Here is a 16366-nt window from a genome sequence, read left to right as displayed (position 1 = left end):
ACCATGGCGGCTTAATTATATACGATTAACGATGTATGTAGCACCTAATGACTTCACCCACGTATGCTTCAACGTTCAACGTTTTTAGGAACTTCAAGATCCATATTTGATTCTCATTAATTCCATTTGTTCATATTATTGTATTTACATGCTCATCACGTACTTAGTCATATTACGTACATAAATTGGCCGATGAGACCAGCTAAGTGCAACTGTGCAAGCTGCCTGAGAGGCCCATCGACCAGCTTCAATTTGATACTTTTTAATTTAAGTTTACGTGCTGCAATTTTCATTTTATTTTTGTTAATGAATCATCTCAATCACTAATACTATCTCCGTTTCATAAAATCTGCAACAAGGAGGCATTCACATTTCCCAAGGCAAAATTTGGTAAAAGTGTATTAGCAAAAGTAAGGGCAGGTTATTAAGGGTTAAAAAAAATTAGGATGCTATGATAAAGCCACCACGGACATCCAGAACCTCTGCCCCCACCAAGCCATAACTTCCTCATTATTCATCGGAATTGGGCTTATAATATATCGTTTGAAATGTCTTTTCAATCCCCATTCAACACATCATTATTGGACCCTTATCGTGGACCAAACTAAACTAGAATGCACGTTTTTCAAAAATAAGGTAAGAAAAGAAATATTTCCAAAAATAGAAAGAAGAGATATTTTAATAAAAACATCCTCATCACTAGACTTTTCACACTTTCGCTTTGTTCGATAATCAAATGACATGAAAGATATTCATCACTGGGTTTGGTTTTGGGGAGACACATTTGGGTGTCTACAGGCCGTAATAAAAATGCATTCATATTTACTTACATAATTGATCATGTCAAGGGGATCTCCTATGCTCATCGTTATCCATGTAGAGCTAGACTTCGAGGCTTGATCCCTACATTGTTAAGCTACCTAGCCTAAGAGTCACCGTCTTTTGACTCTTCTCAAAATACTTTTCCACTGTTAGCCCTTGCGGCCTAACCTTAGTGTCACTTTCACACACTGCATAGATACATGACCAAATAGTACTTCCCTTAGGAACCCTTTGTCATGAAATCTTAACACAACGCTGAAGCATACTTTGTCATAACAAAATCACTCATCACTCATCATTGCATCACAAAGTATGAAGTGCTTAGCCTTCGCACCTAAGTCACCTAAATACTTTAATTATCAAGCCAACTAGGATAGTCTAAGATGTTACAATCCTTGTACTATGAGAGACAACATTAACGGATTAAGCTCATTCAACAAGCACCTTCAAAAAATCCGCTTCTTTCTTTTTTTCGCGTCTTTCTTTTTTGGGAGAAAGTCGGTACCCTCCACAAAAATGACGGAAACGGAAATTTTTTGCTTTTTTTCATTATCGAGTCGCACGATCACATTACAATGCTCACACGAGTCATGTCATGTTATTGCATCGAGTTAAGTCTACACACACATGAGTCACATGAAGCGAGTCGTCATACCTTGAGTAATGTCAAGTCAAGGAGTCAAGTAACACTAAGTCTTAGGTCAACCCTAAAGAAAGATGAGAAAAGTCTTATAGTCCAAAATATAAGTGCAGGTACATTCCAAAGCGCAAACGAGTAAGAATATTCTCGGATTTTTTCAAAAAATTGCGAATATGACCACATGAGATTCCTCCAAGATAAGAGGAGTTTGAGAAAAATTATATGGATCAGTAAATTAAAGATGAAGAGCTTTAATTTACAAAAGATTTGAGTGGATTTGGTTGAAAGGGGACGACCAAGTTCAAAGTTCGAAGCGAAACCGAGCAACTAACAGCAGCAGCAAGGGAAAAATAGGGAAGACCTGACTCCAGCGCCAGACAACAAGGCTATCGCCTGGTGGCAGAAGAAAAGCGCGACGCCAGATAGTTTCAGCGAGCGCTGGTGCGGCGACACAATGCGTGGCCGCCATATTATATTATGCGGACCAAGTGCAGCAATTTTCGGGTTCCTGAGTACGCCAGTTAGCCCCTATAAGCAATTTGACATGATTGAGTAGTCGGCTTGATTACAAGCGCAATAAGTGATCGGCCTGACAAAAGATCGTCTCACTTAGTTTAAAGCGCCTAAACATTGGCTCATAGCAAAGACACCGACATAATGGTTCACAAGCAGTAAAAGCACCGACATAATAGCTCACAGGTAGTAAAAAGCACCGACGTAATGGTTCACACACAGCGAAAATGCGCCGACGTATTGGCAGCGCGGAAATTACAGCAAAAAATTGCAACAGCAAAGTTCAAGCGAGCTTTAAAGATTGACAAGCGTTGGTCTTCGGTAATTTTATTTGGAACATTATCGTAAAAACTGAGGATGACTTCAAGCGAAGTTATATTCGATAGCGTTCCCTAGGATGTGGAAGGTTGTCAGAAAGCTGAGGATGGTTTCAAGAGAAGTTATCTTCGACGACGTTCGCTAAGATTGTGGAGGTTGTCATCAAGATTTGAGAAGATAGCACGAGATGGGCGGTCTTCGACAGCATTCACTAAGATTGTGGAGGTTGTCACCAAGATTTGAGAAGATAGCACGAGATGGGCGGTCTTCGACGGCATTCGCTAAGATTATGGAGGTTGTCACCAAGATTTGAGAAAATAGCCCGAGATGGGCGGTCTTCGACGACATTTGCTAAGATTTTGGAGTTTGTCACCAAGATTTGAGAAGAGCGGTTTGTGATGAGGCGGTCTTCGACGACTTTTGCTATGATTGGGAAGGTTATCACTATGATTCAAGAAAAAGGATCGATATGTAGCATCATTGATCGACGACGTTCCCTAGATTTTGGAGGGTTGTCACAAACAACTAGAGGTGATTTCAAGAGAATTTATCTTCGATGGCATTCCCTAGCTTGTGAAAGGTTGTCACAACAACAATGCAAATCGGTTACTATTAGAGACGTGTGCTCGATGGTGCAAGATACGCGTTTCTTAACTCTTTTATCTGTTTTAACTAACACTAGTTTGCAGGTATTGGCGTTACAAGAATGATTTAAGATCGCAGAACGTTCTGAATCAGTCTCCGTCCCTATCGCTACTTTGACTTTTGTTTTCGAAACATGCATTTCTCCAAACTCAGTCAAAGTGGGGGCTTCTGTAGACACCCAAATGTGTCTCCCGAAAACCAAACCCAGGGATGAATACCTTTCATGTCATTGATTATCGAACGAGGTGAAAGTGTGAAAATTCTAGTGATGAGGATGTTTTTATCAAAATATCTCTTCTTTCTGTTTTTAAAAATATTTCTTTTCTTACCCTATTTTTGAAAAATGTGCATTCTTGTTTAGTTTGGTCCATGATATGGGTCCAATAATAGTGTAGTTGGATGGGGTTGAAAAGATCTTTCCAACGATATATTATAAGCCCAATTCCGATGAATAATGAGGAAGTTATGGCCAAAATACTAAACTGGACCCGGTTTGGTTCTTACAAGCGGCCCAATGATCTAGAGGAGGGCCTATTATTAATTATCATTCCTAAAGCTATTAGGATTGATTATAGTATTCTAGAATACTCTAGAAGGTTCTCTTAAATCCTAATGGAGTTAGGATTGATAATTATGTTTCAAAGAGTTTGAAATTGAATAAAACTACTCTTTTTAAGAATCCTTGTTTTGTACAAGATGGAATATGTTCAGATTTTATTTTCGTGCCTCATGATCTTTATATAAATCTTATATGGTTGGATAGATATTGAAATTATCTTTCCAATGATATATTATAATATTAATTTCGAGCTATAACGAAAAAGATATGAATGGAATACGAAACTCTATTCAAAATTGACACCGTACTACTATTTCGGATATATCTTTTTACCTAAAAAATATTTTAATCTGATTTTAATTGGGTTGAAAAGTAGACTTCAAGAGATTTCCAACGAAATATTTTATGCCTTATTTGAACTTCTGGATCAAAAGATATGATAAAAACAAAATCCGCAAAAACTATTGTCCATCGAGTTTTATTTCGATTCGAATTCAGATTCTTTTACTTATTTTTCGACTCTCCTTTTTCCTATAAATAGAGGTCATATCTCCCCTTTTTCAATAATCAACTCTCATAAAGAATTTCTTTATTCTCTCCCTCTTTCTAGCCTAGTATTTTACAAACACAACTCCTCATACATTAGCACTAGACACACCTAGCCAAGTTCGAAGTTGCTTCGCCCTAGACGTGAAAGGTTTGATATTTCTGAGGGTTTGGTCCCAAATCTCTATTTCAATCATTTAATTTAATTGGTTTGATTTATTATTTTCCTTGAAGTTACTAACGTGTGTATTTTGTTATTAGAAAGAGGTACGAGGCATCCAAGTACTTTAATTGTTTAAATTGATATTATTGATATTATAGAAATCATGTTTAGATTGCTATTTTGATTCCTAGTATCATGTTAGGATGATTTTCTTAGTATGATGTTTAGGGTAAAAAATAAGTTCCTAATATCAATTATGATTTCTATGATGCTTCTTATTTTCTTTTCTAATGTCATGTTAGTATCATGTTAGGGTTAAAGCTTTGATTTTTAATGTTTAGTGACATGCTAGGGTTTGTTATTAATCTTGTTAGTATCATGCCTAGGATCTTTCTATTATTATGCTTTAACATGATTATGTTAATTATGATTATTATGATTATAATTGTTATGATGATGATTCATGGTTATTTTTATAATTGTGATAATGGTTATTATTATGATTATTGTTATTATTATGTTGCTTGATAAATATTTATTGTTATTGCTTGATCACACCTTTTATGCATCTTTAAAGAGAATTTATATTTGTAATCATGCTTAATAAGATAATTAATAATCTTGTTTAGGGTTAATATGATTATAGTTCAAGTGATCGCCAATAATAGATTTATTTGTGCATTAATGACAGGGTAAAGTCGTATCCCCTAATAAAAAATAATTACCTAAGTCCTCTAACTAAAGTAGATAGGGAAGTAGGGTGAACTCCACAGGTAAACAAGTCTTTCTATTCCTAATTAATTATTATAGTCTAAATTATCTAAGTAACCAATATTTTTGTGAATAAAATCTAAACTACGGAGAATAAGGTCGAAAGGAATAAAGTAGGGAGAAAATCAAATATTAGAAGGCCTAGGGCATAGGTTCACTAATAAACAATATTCCAGGGCAAATCATAATAAGCAATCATCAAGCATTGGTTAATCAGATTATAAAGGGCTTTCGCTACGTATTATAATCACAGAGTTAACTTACTGGTATTAAATCTCATCTGTCGAATCTCGACTTAACCATTTATAAATTAATCCGCCTATTGAAACTAAGCCTAAACATCAATTCTCTTATGTCGAATCTCGAATTAATATTGCTAAACTCATACAATTAAATCTGGCCAAACCTAATTGCATAGCATTAAATCAATCAATAGGAAATCAACCAAGCATTAATAATTAACAATCACAAAATTACCCCTTCATATCATTTATTAGATCCCCATAAACCCTAGAAATAAAACTACTCACACATCATCATAACTAAATTAATCAAATAAATCAATAAAAGCATAAACAAAGAAGTAAGTAAAATAGCTGAAATTAAAAGAGAAGAAATTGTTACCAAAAAGAAATATGGAATTAATGGAAATAATTAAGAACAAAAGTTGAGAGAGAATTTAAGAGAGAGAAATATTCTAAGTAGAGAGAGAAAGTCTAAGAAAGAAGGTAATCAAAATTCCGTACAAAAATCCTACTTAAACGTTTTCTAAAAAAAAATTTAGACTAAACTAATCAGGTACTATAAAAACGCGCGCCCGGTCGGGTGAAGGGCTGCCCGATCAGGCTCGCCTTTGTCTTTGCGTCCCTTCTCCGCAGCATCGCCCGATCGTGCTAGATGCTCGCACGATCGGGCGCGCTATGAGCCACGCACAGCACTAGCAGCGCCGAGCCTGATCGTGCTAGAGGTTTCCCGATTGGGCCCTTGCTTCACTTTGAGGCTCGGACTTCGATTGGGCTTGATTTCTCGGTCCAATCCGGATTTCCTCTTCGGGTCTTGAATACTCGGTCCAAATACCTCGGGATCCCAATTATCAAGCCCTTAATCACCGGCTCGATGACTCTAACCGGCCTTGGGCTTCAAAGATGGTCATGCACTTCTAATTCCCGTAGTCGCTCCATGAAAAAACCCGAGAAAATGCTCCAAAGGCGCAATTTCCTACAAAACTCAACAAAGACTACGAAAACACTAGAAAATAATAAAAGTGGCTCGAAAGAGCCGAAAACACTACTAATTATGACCAAGGGACGGGGGTAAATTACTATATAAAATGGATACATCAAACTCCCCCAAGCCAAACCTTTGCTTGTCCCTAAGCAAAGAGCTCATCAATGAACATATAAAACATACTTCACCCCAATAATCAAATCAAGTACCAACGATTCAAGGTAAATCTAATGAACACGCTTCAACATCAACCAAATCTTATTCATCTAATCACCCTTCCTCCCCAACAATTGTCAAGAAGAGCAAACCACAAGAGCATATAGAATTCAAGACTAGTGCTCACACACTCAACTCTCATTTATGTGGCGAGTAGAAGATGTACTCGATCGCTCTCCAACCAACCCCTTTAATGTGAACAATGCCCTCCCAACTCATACTCTCGTGTGTATAAGAACAATGAACGGTCAACCTACTAGTCGACTTGAAATATGCCAAGTCATAACTTGCATTGATAAACAACACTTTCACATTTACATAACTTCTATGCACAAGGTCGGAAGGTCTTTAAAGCTTGTAATGTAAGGCTAGGGTAAAGGGTAGAATAAATTTGGGATTATGTGAGAGAAAAGCTATGCATTAAGGGAGCCAAATCCTAATAAAACCATGATCAAAACAAGTGATGATCATACCACTAGGTGAAAAAAGGCATTTGGCAGCGGTTCAAACCCGGTCTAAGGCACCGGTTTGAACCGCTGCCTATGTGAGGGGTGCCAAAAAGGGGGCCAAAAAGGCACCGGTTCAAACCGGTGCAAATTGGCACCGGTTAACCGGTGCCAAAAACCCCCCAATAATCAATTTTTTTTTAAAATTAAATAAACTAGAATTAAATGAGAATACCAAATATGAATCGAACATCACAATCAATATAATTCAATCTATTCAATATATATATATGATCAAAAAAATTACAGTATAGATCAATAAAAAAATTACAGTATATAAATCAAAATAAAAAAATTACAACATATAAATAAATAAATAAAATTACAATATAAATCACAAAAAAAAATTACAACTTTACAATATACTTGTATCTTGATTCTTCAATTTAAGATCTAAATCCATATACCTGCACCAATTAAAACAACCAAAATGAATCGATTAACATGATTTAGCTGCAAAAAAAATAAAAAATAAAAACCCCAAAAAATCGGAAAAAAAAGAAAAGAAAATCAGTTTAAAACCTAGAAAAAAACCCAGAACATCAAAATCAAAAAATAAAAATATATAAAAAAAACTCAGAAAAAAAACCGATTAAAATTAAAATTGAAAATCAGAAGAAAAAAAACCCAGAGAATAAAAAAATTTCGAGCGAAAAAACCCAGAAATTAAAAAAAATCGAATTAAAATAAGTTTAAAAATCGATTAACCAAACCAGAAAATTGAAAATCACTTTAAAAACAAATTAAAATCGATTAAAATAAAACAAAATTCGAAAATCAATTAAAAACTCAGAAAATAAAAAATAAATCGAATTAAAATCAAGAAATAATACCCTAACCTTGCTCATGCATGTGTTCGTGGTGGATTAAACCAAAAAAAATTCGAAGAAACCCTTAAAAAATTTCGAAGACACTGATAAAATCAATTAAACCCAAAATTAACTTCGAACAAACCCAAATCAACTTGTATTAACCAGAAATAATCAATTTCGAACAAATCCATAAAAAAAACACCCAAAAACGCATGCATTAACCCAAAATCGATTATTGTAGCCGAAAATTAACTCATAAATCAAAAACAAAATCAAAAACGAAACAAAAACAATCGAAATCGAAAAAAAACCCAGAAATAGAAAAAAAAAAAAATCAAGATTGAAATAAAAAAAATTAACCCAGAATAACCCACAAATCAAAAACACCCAGAAATCAAAATAGTTGAAATCGAAAGAAAAATTGAAATTGAAAGAAAAATCAAAAGCCCAGAAAAAAATTGAAATCTTAAACAAAAAAAAAACCGAGAAATCGATAAAAAAAAATGCAATCAAATTTGATGGAAAGAAGGGTTTGAAAGAGAACGAGAAAGGGATTGAAAGAAGGGATTGAAAGAGAACGAGATTGAAAGAGGAGATGAGAATGAGAGGAGATGAAAGAGAAAGGGATGAGAGAGAAAGGATGAGCGGCGGACATAGAGAGTTTTTTGTGAGTGAATTAGCTTTAGGGTTTGAGACTTACCTTATATATAAATGGAATAAAAAAAAAGCCGGTTTTTTTTTTTAAAAGGAATGGCACCGGTTCAAACCGGTGCCTTTTTGTTTTTTGGCACCCGTTCAGGCTGAACCGGTGCCTTTTCTCTTTTGGTAAAAACCCGCCCAATTCTAGACCGGTTTTGGGCACCGGTTTAGGCTGAACCGGTGCTATGTGGGGGGTGCCTAATGCTTTTTTTCTACTAGTGTACATCTCCATCAACATAACTAACTCCAACAACAACCACAAAATACAACTCTAATCATCATAAACAATCCCAACACTTACAATAATCACTCATAAAAAAATATGATAATGTAGAACTTTGAGTGAAAAACAAACTTTGAACTCATTCTTTTTTTTTCCTTTTTCAACTTGAATTTTTTTTTCTTTTTTTTTCTTTGAACAACCTTCCAATAGAACATTTGAACATTAAAATTTTTTCTTTTGCTCTTTTTTTTCTTTTTAACTCATATTGGAAATTTCAACTTTGAAACACAACATTAATATTTTCAAATAAAAAATCAAAGAACAAATACTCTTCTTTTATTCCCACATTGTGCAAATAATATGCACACCACAACTCCCTCGCCTCACCAACTAATAGCTCCCCCAAACCAAGCTTGGGACTAGTAACCAATGGGGCTCATATAGGCTTGTAATGTGGCTAAATAAACAATAAAAGGACACAAGCAACAACATGGGTAACAAGAAGGGAACAAATGTATCTAAATACTCTGAAGGCTACCTAAAAGAATGAACGCCTTCGTCCTCCTCATGTGCATAATATTAAGTCATGAAACACTACTCATAGTTGCAAATCAATACTCAAATTCATTGACATACCAGGAATTATGGAACTATCACACATTTCCTAACCAAATCAACTAGTCAAGCACTATATTCACAAATAGTTGGCAAAATTGACTCATGTTTAGTAATCCAAGAAATTAAACTTCAAATCATGACCAACAAATCCACAACGCTCATTATCAATAACCAAGAATCAAAACAAATTTTCTCAAGTATGGGGCACATGGAAGCATGATTTACAATTCATTGGAACGTATTTTTGAATTTTTTATTTTTGAATTTTTCATATATAAGAAAGCAATAAAAACTACACTAGGAAAGCAATAAAAACTATACTAGAAAGCAAATAAAAAGAGAAAAGGAAGAGAATTACCAAGCGAAAGAACACCCCCCCAAGCCAAATCAAGCAATGTCCTCATTGACTTGGGAGTGTAGCCTACTCCTCATCCTCATCCATCCTCGAATAGCCCCCTCCGTGGCTAGAACCGGCTCCTCCATGGCTAGAGCCACCACCTCCGTAACCCGAACCACCTGCAAAGTAGTTAGGGTCCACATTCCCCCAAGCCCACCAAAAGGTAAATCGGTCCCATAACCATTGACCGATGAGTAGTCGACATAGGTACCGTAGGCACTTGGGTTCGTATATCCACCTTGCGGATATTGGAACCAATTGGGAGCAAGTGAATCGGGGGGAATAGCCCCCCGACGGGCATAATCATCATACATGGGGTATAAGCCCCTCCCTAAGTTCGTCTCTCGACAAGGATTTGCCTCCAGAAGGTGACAAACATTATGCCATTAAATCTCACAGTGGTTTGCAAAAGAATGAACGTCCCTATGACTCTTGTAGACAATGGATCAACCATTAATGTCTGTCCACTTAGAACTATGAGAATGTTAGGCATAAGGGATGAAGACCTAACCCCGTCAACGCAAGGAATAAGAGCCTATGACAACACTTGTTGTCAAGCTCTTGGTAAAATTACTATGAATATAACAGCGGGAGCGATAGAACACGCTACTACGTTCCAAGTAGTAGATATTAAAGCTTCGTTCAATCTATTGTTGGGAAGCCCTTGGCTTCATGACCTAAAGGTTGTCCCCTCATCTCTCCACCAACAAGTAAAGGCTATAGTTGGAGGAATTCCCATTATGATAGATGCTTCACCTATGAGAATTAAAGCTAAAGAGAATCCAATAATTAATGTGGAGCACGATGAAGACGATGAAGAATTGTGGGGTTTTAATGAAGAGGCCTCCTTAATCGAGGAGGATGAAATGACCCCTCTCTGCCACGACCCCCACTCCAATATGATCGTGAACGCTATTCTGAAGAAGCAAGGACATTTTCCTAGGATGACCCTAGGAAAGAAGAAATGAATAGAAAAACCGCTGGAATCACCTGGCCTCCCTAAATTAGACACTTTCGGACTTGGTTTCGAACCGACTCGGAAAGATCTCCAGCGAGCCCAGGAAAAGTCAAAGGCACGTAGGGACGCTCGCATCCAAAAGAAAGCAATCCCAATGGATTAATATCCTCTTACCTTTAATGGACAATTTATAAAAGAAGGAGAGGACTATCCATGCTATGAATTTCCCAAACCATTTGTCGTAAATGGCATAAGGCAACAGGGATTCGAAATTTTCTTAGATTGCTACTTCATAGACGGAATCCCAACTCCTTCCCATAAGGAGAAAGCACCCCCATGCTTTGAATTTAATGTCATGGGATTACTATTTGGGCGAGAAAAGGATGAGCCAACATACAAATGGGATAACTCCTCGCTCATTCAGACAGTCCTACAAAGCGAAAGCTACGATCCCTCGAAGCTAATCACTCCAGCAGAAGGATCATTACAAGGGTGGCGCAAGACCGTCAAGGTGACTACTCTAAGTGGAAGGAAGATATCCATCACAACGGGGCAAGGACCGATGTTCGAAGAGTCGTCTGAGTTAGAGTCTCTCCCTATAGAGTCATCTAAGTCCTTAGTTATAGCACCTCCTCCTTCCATCTCTTCCCCTAGGACAGTTAGTGATCAAATCCCTGAGGACATATCCATCTTTGATGTAATGATCTCAGAGTTTAATAATATGGCTTCTTCTCCCTACTCCTGGTGTTCTTCTTTAACCCAAGATGATGAGCATTTCTTGACTAACAATGAAAAAGAAAAAGAACTTATTAAAGCAATGGAAACACTTGAAAAGAAAACACCGATAATTTTAGAAACTGAGACGGTTAATATCTCAAATGATTCAACTAATAAAAGAGAAGTTAAAATCGGACTAACACTTAATGAACAAGAAAGAACCGATTTAATTAACTTACTTAAAGAATTCATCGATGTATTCGCTTGGTCATACGAAGATATGCCAGGCATTAATAGAGAAATAGCTCAACACACCATACCACTAATTCCAGGAATGAAACCTATAAAACAAAAATTACGTCGAATGAAACCCGACGTAGCTCTTAAAATAAAAGAGGAAGTTCAAAAACAAATAACTGCAGGTTTCATCAAGGTATCCAAATACCCCGAATGGGTCGCCAACGTCGTCCCAGTTTTAAAAAAGGATGGAAGGGTAAGAATGTGTGTCGACTATTGAGATCTAACAAAAGGCAAGTCCAACCTTTACCACACATTGATATTCTGGTGGATAACACAACAAATCATGCACTTCTCTCGTTCATGGATGGATACGCGGGCTATAATCAGATTCTCATGGCGGAAGAAGACATGGAGAAAACAACCTTCATAACACCATGGGGTACTTACTGTTACACGGTGATGCCATTCGGGTTGAAAAACACGGGTGCTTCTTACCAATGGGCAGCGACTGCCTTGCTCCATGACATGATGCATAAAGAAGTAGAAGTATATGTGGACGATATGATTGTGAAATCAAAAGATCGCCCAGGCCATCAAGTAGCCTTAAGAAAATTCTTCGAAAGGCTAAGAAAATACAACATGAGGTTGAATCCATCTAAGTGTGCTTTTGGAGTCACCTCCAGCAAGCTTCTAGGTTATGTCATAAGCTCTAGAGGAATAGAGACAGACCCAACCAAGATCAAAGCAATCATGTCAATTCCACCGCCAAAAACCGAGAAGCAAATTCGAGGATTTATTGGCCGGTTGCAATACATAAGCAGGTTCATATCAAAATTGTCGACAATATGTGAACCAATCTTTTAAAAGCTTAAAAATAATGTACCAGTGATATGGGATGACGAGTGTCAAAAAGCCTTTGGAAAGATCAAAGCCTATCTCGCACATCCTCCCGTTTTAGCAACAACACTTCCGGGAATACCTCTTAGGCTGTATTTAACAGTTACCAAAGAGACAATAGGAGCCATGCTAGCGCAAGAAGTAGAAGGCAAAGAAAATGCGATCTACTATCTAAGCAAGAAGATGCTCGAGTATGAAGCACGCTATACACCACTAGAGAAATTGTCACTACAACAAATTGACCTTTGTGCCACGAGTAAAATCGTGGCACAAGTTTAAAATTCTCGTGGCAATGTAGTGTAGCCACGGGAATTTTGAAATTTACTCCCGTGACACAAGAGGCTGTGGCTAGGAAATTTGCCACGGGAAAATTGATGTCGTGACAAATTTTGATTTTTATGCCACGGGTATGTACGTGGAAAACAAATTCACTTGCCACGAATATTAATGTGGCTAACAAGTTCTTCGCCACAAATTCTACCGTGGCTAATAAACTTGGTTGTCACAAACATTACCGTGACCAGTAATCTTCTTTGCCACAAATATTACCGTGGCTAATAAACTTTGTCGCCGCAATATACCGTACCTAATTTATTTGTTTGCCACAAATAATACCGTGGAAAATAAATCCATTGCCACATTGCTACAGTGACAAATAATATCTCTTGACACTAATGATTATCGTAGCTACCAATTTCAATAGGCATAAGCTTTAATTTGTTGCAGCATTATCTATGATATAAGCATAACTGAATATTACAGATGGAGTTTTCCTCAAATATGTCATATTTGTCATTGCTGAAATAGATACATAACATTAAAAAAAATCATATTAATGTCTTGGAATCCCGTACATTCAAACATACTTGAGTTTGATATCCATACATACAAACATACTATAAATCAATTGTCTCATCACTAGCTCACTCTTACCAAAAAAAAAAAAAAAAGGAAAGAGAATATGTCTGTGCTCCGCTCCTTGTTACCTACAATAAATAAATAGATAAATGATCAAGTTAATATAAGCCAATCGTAATGAATATAAGCCAATCGTAATGAATGTGAGTTTTAGGAAGGCTATAAACCAATCGTAAGAGGTCAAGATTCTTTAGCTTTAAAAAATGTAACAATTGTATTGAATATAAGATAAAATGTATAATGCATAACCGGTGAAGATAGCATTACTTACTTCATTCCTTTGAACCTTGACATCCTGAATCATCAGAATCACTTCCTGCTCTAAGAAAATCCAGAAGTTGACTAAACTTCTTCTCCCAAACTGCATTATTATCAGCAATTTTTCTGTCCACATCATTCTTAACAGCTTCCGCCTCTTTTTTGGCTTGTTCAACTTCTAATTTAGCCTGTTATGCTTCTATTCTAGCATTTTCAGCTTCTTTTCTTGCATCTTCAATTGCTTGATCTGCTTTCTTTTTAACTTCATTCACCTCTTGAGTAAGATCAATTCGAGAGGTTTTTACTTTAAAATGTTGCGTAATACTTCTACCAGGTCCATATGCTTTCAAATACCCATGTGTATCTTTGCCAAGCACATCCTGAATAATTTGCTCATCTGTTTTCTCATTAAGACCTTGCTCTCTTTGTTCCTTTAATTTGTTTATCTCATCCTATGAATAAACAATATTAAGTTAGAAGATAAGATGGTAAATGTTAAATGGAAAATAACAAACATAAAACTTATAAACTTACTACTGCATGAGTGTTATTTGCCAAATTGATTGCATTCACAGCCTTCTCAGATTTTCTTGTACGAGTTGCAACCAATACATCAACTCGAGAACACTTCCCGCCATTCTTCTTCCTCTACAAACATTACAGAGTTTTTAGAATCAAATTACACTCCTAATTATTGTACGTTTGCATATTTTGAATAAGTGCGAGAATTACTTCGTAAAATTTTAGTGGTTTGGAAGCTAATGACATTTAGTTATGTCCAATAGAATTTAATTTTCCATGTGTTCAGAATTCAGCTAATAAAAAAAATAAAAAATACAAAATAAAAAAATAAAACAGAAAATTATAATTAGGTGTGTGCAGGAAAGGGGCGTGAGTGGTGTGCAGGAATGCTAGGGAAGGGGGGCGTGGGTGGTGACATGGTGTGCAAGAATGCCAGGGAAGAGGGGCGTGGGTGGTGACGTGGTGTGCAGGAATGCTAGGGCGAGGGGGGCTAGTGTTCAAGCAGGAAGGTAAGTGGTAGGAGGGAGTGGGGGTTGTTGTGTATGAAAGGACTAGGTTGGTGTGTAGGAAATCCAGGAAAGGGAGGCTGGTGTGCAAGTAGGGAGGGGATGCAGGTATGTGCAGGCAGGTGGCACCTGGCAGGAGGGGGTCGGGGCAGGTGTGCAGGCAGGGAGGGGGCTGGTATGCAGGAAGGGAGGGGGCTAGTGTGCAGGCAGGGCTTGTGTGCAGGTCATAGAAAATGCAGCAACAGCAGGGAGCACTCTCCACCCACAACAACCTGCAACACTAACCACTTACAGCTGCAACAGATGCTTGTCTCATTAGTTTATTTAGTGTAGCCTTTTGAGCTCTTTGGAAAATGATAGAATGTAGTAAAGGTAGTAATTAAGGCTTGATGTGACATCATAGAGTATGGTAGTCCTATATATGGCAAGAATCAAAAGTTAAAATTAGAAAGAGTAGTTGTTACATACTATTTCTTGTCTAGTGCGACCGAAGCTTTTAGTGCCATTATAGTGAGGCATCTTCTGATGTGCCCTACTTTCACTTGCTTTTTTGCTCTTCTCCTAGAATAAAAAGGATTTAATCAATAATATACGTTAATTATATAAGAATAAAGATATACTATATGTGTATTTTACCATAACCGCCTCTTCACTCCAATAGTCAAACAAGAACTTCCATTCCACTTTAGTCAGATGACTAGGCTTATTTTTCAGACATTCTTCTTTTATTTTAAAGTTTTTATTATTAAAGTACTTTGATTTCAATTTGCTCCTAGCACCTCTGAATAAACGTTGTGCATGTTTCATAACACACTCCCGCCTATTTTCAGTGTCATCAAATGACCACTTCTCCTGCAAAAGACAAAGATAAATTAATTATTGCTCATACATCAAGTTAACAATGTTTCATTGTTAATAATAGAAAGAAAAACCCCATAAACATATTTATTATGATAACATATTACCGTGATGCAAGCCCACAAATGGTCTAATGTTTCAGATTTATAATCGTCCCAACATTTAACTTGTACCGAACATATAGCTTTATTTCGAACTTGTTGACCCAAGAAGAAAGAAAATAATAAAGCATTATCACCAATAGCAACACCATCATCGTCAAACTCCACATTCAGTTTTTCCCCAGGAGGTAACAGGGTAAGCTTTCTACAATATACCGTTCCTCTTTTTTTTAGCAGCACCTGTATCAAGCATAAGCTCACTGGGTAGTGAATTGACATGACTTGAAGCATATTGTCATATATTTATGTTTTAAGGCATAATAAAGTCAAACCTGATGAAATGTTAAGGTCCTCATTCTCTGGTACAATCATGAGTTCCTTGTCGTTCAATGGTTCAGTATCCAAAGATGCATCTTCAAGTTCAAGTTGTTGACCAATCTGTCGTCCTTCCTCGTCATAGCCCCCCTCAGCGGTGTTATTATTCTCCCTTGTTTCTCCAATTTCTTCATCGTTTTCTGTTTACATGTATAGAATAAAAACAAGTCTTTACTGAAGTGATAAGAAAGGATTGGTTTTGATTGTTGCTAAAACTCTCTAAGTGATGATATTGAATCTATAGCATCCACAAACTTTCCCATGAGTCTAGATAATTGAAATTTTACTAATTCATCACAAAACCTATAACTGATTTATTAACTGATTTATTGTTTGCTTTA

At 36.6% G+C, this 16366-nt stretch overlaps 1 protein-coding gene across 1 annotated transcript; it reads right to left on the bottom strand.

Moving 5' to 3' along the window:
• Positions 1-13551: 13551 nt before the first annotated feature.
• Positions 13552-15350, bottom strand: LOC110732015. The gene is made up of 4 exons (XM_021911934.1): positions 15328-15350; positions 15160-15252; positions 14198-14311; positions 13552-14115 (listed from the first exon to the last, which is right to left on the bottom strand). The coding sequence occupies exons 1-4, from the start codon at positions 15328-15330 to the stop codon at positions 13855-13857; spliced, it is 471 nt and encodes a 156-aa protein (XP_021767626.1). The 5' UTR covers positions 15331-15350; the 3' UTR covers positions 13552-13854.
• Between the last annotated feature and the right edge of the window lie 1016 nt (positions 15351-16366).

This window comes from Chenopodium quinoa, unplaced genomic scaffold (assembly GCF_001683475.1).
Source record: "Chenopodium quinoa cultivar QQ74 unplaced genomic scaffold, ASM168347v1, whole genome shotgun sequence".
Classification (NCBI taxonomy): Eukaryota; Viridiplantae; Streptophyta; class Magnoliopsida; order Caryophyllales; family Amaranthaceae; genus Chenopodium; species Chenopodium quinoa.
This window is presented reverse-complemented; position numbering and strand designations above follow the sequence as displayed.

Excerpts from the sequence above, each read along its gene's own strand:
- LOC110732015 (XM_021911934.1), bottom strand. Across the intron at positions 14,312-15,159 it reads GTCGCACTAGACAAGAAATA|AGGAAGAAGAATGGCGGGAA; the intron begins GTATGTAACAAC and ends TAATGTTTGTAG. Across the intron at positions 14,116-14,197 it reads CAAATAACACTCATGCAGTA|GATGAGATAAACAAATTAAA; the intron begins GTAAGTTTATAA and ends GTTTATTCATAG.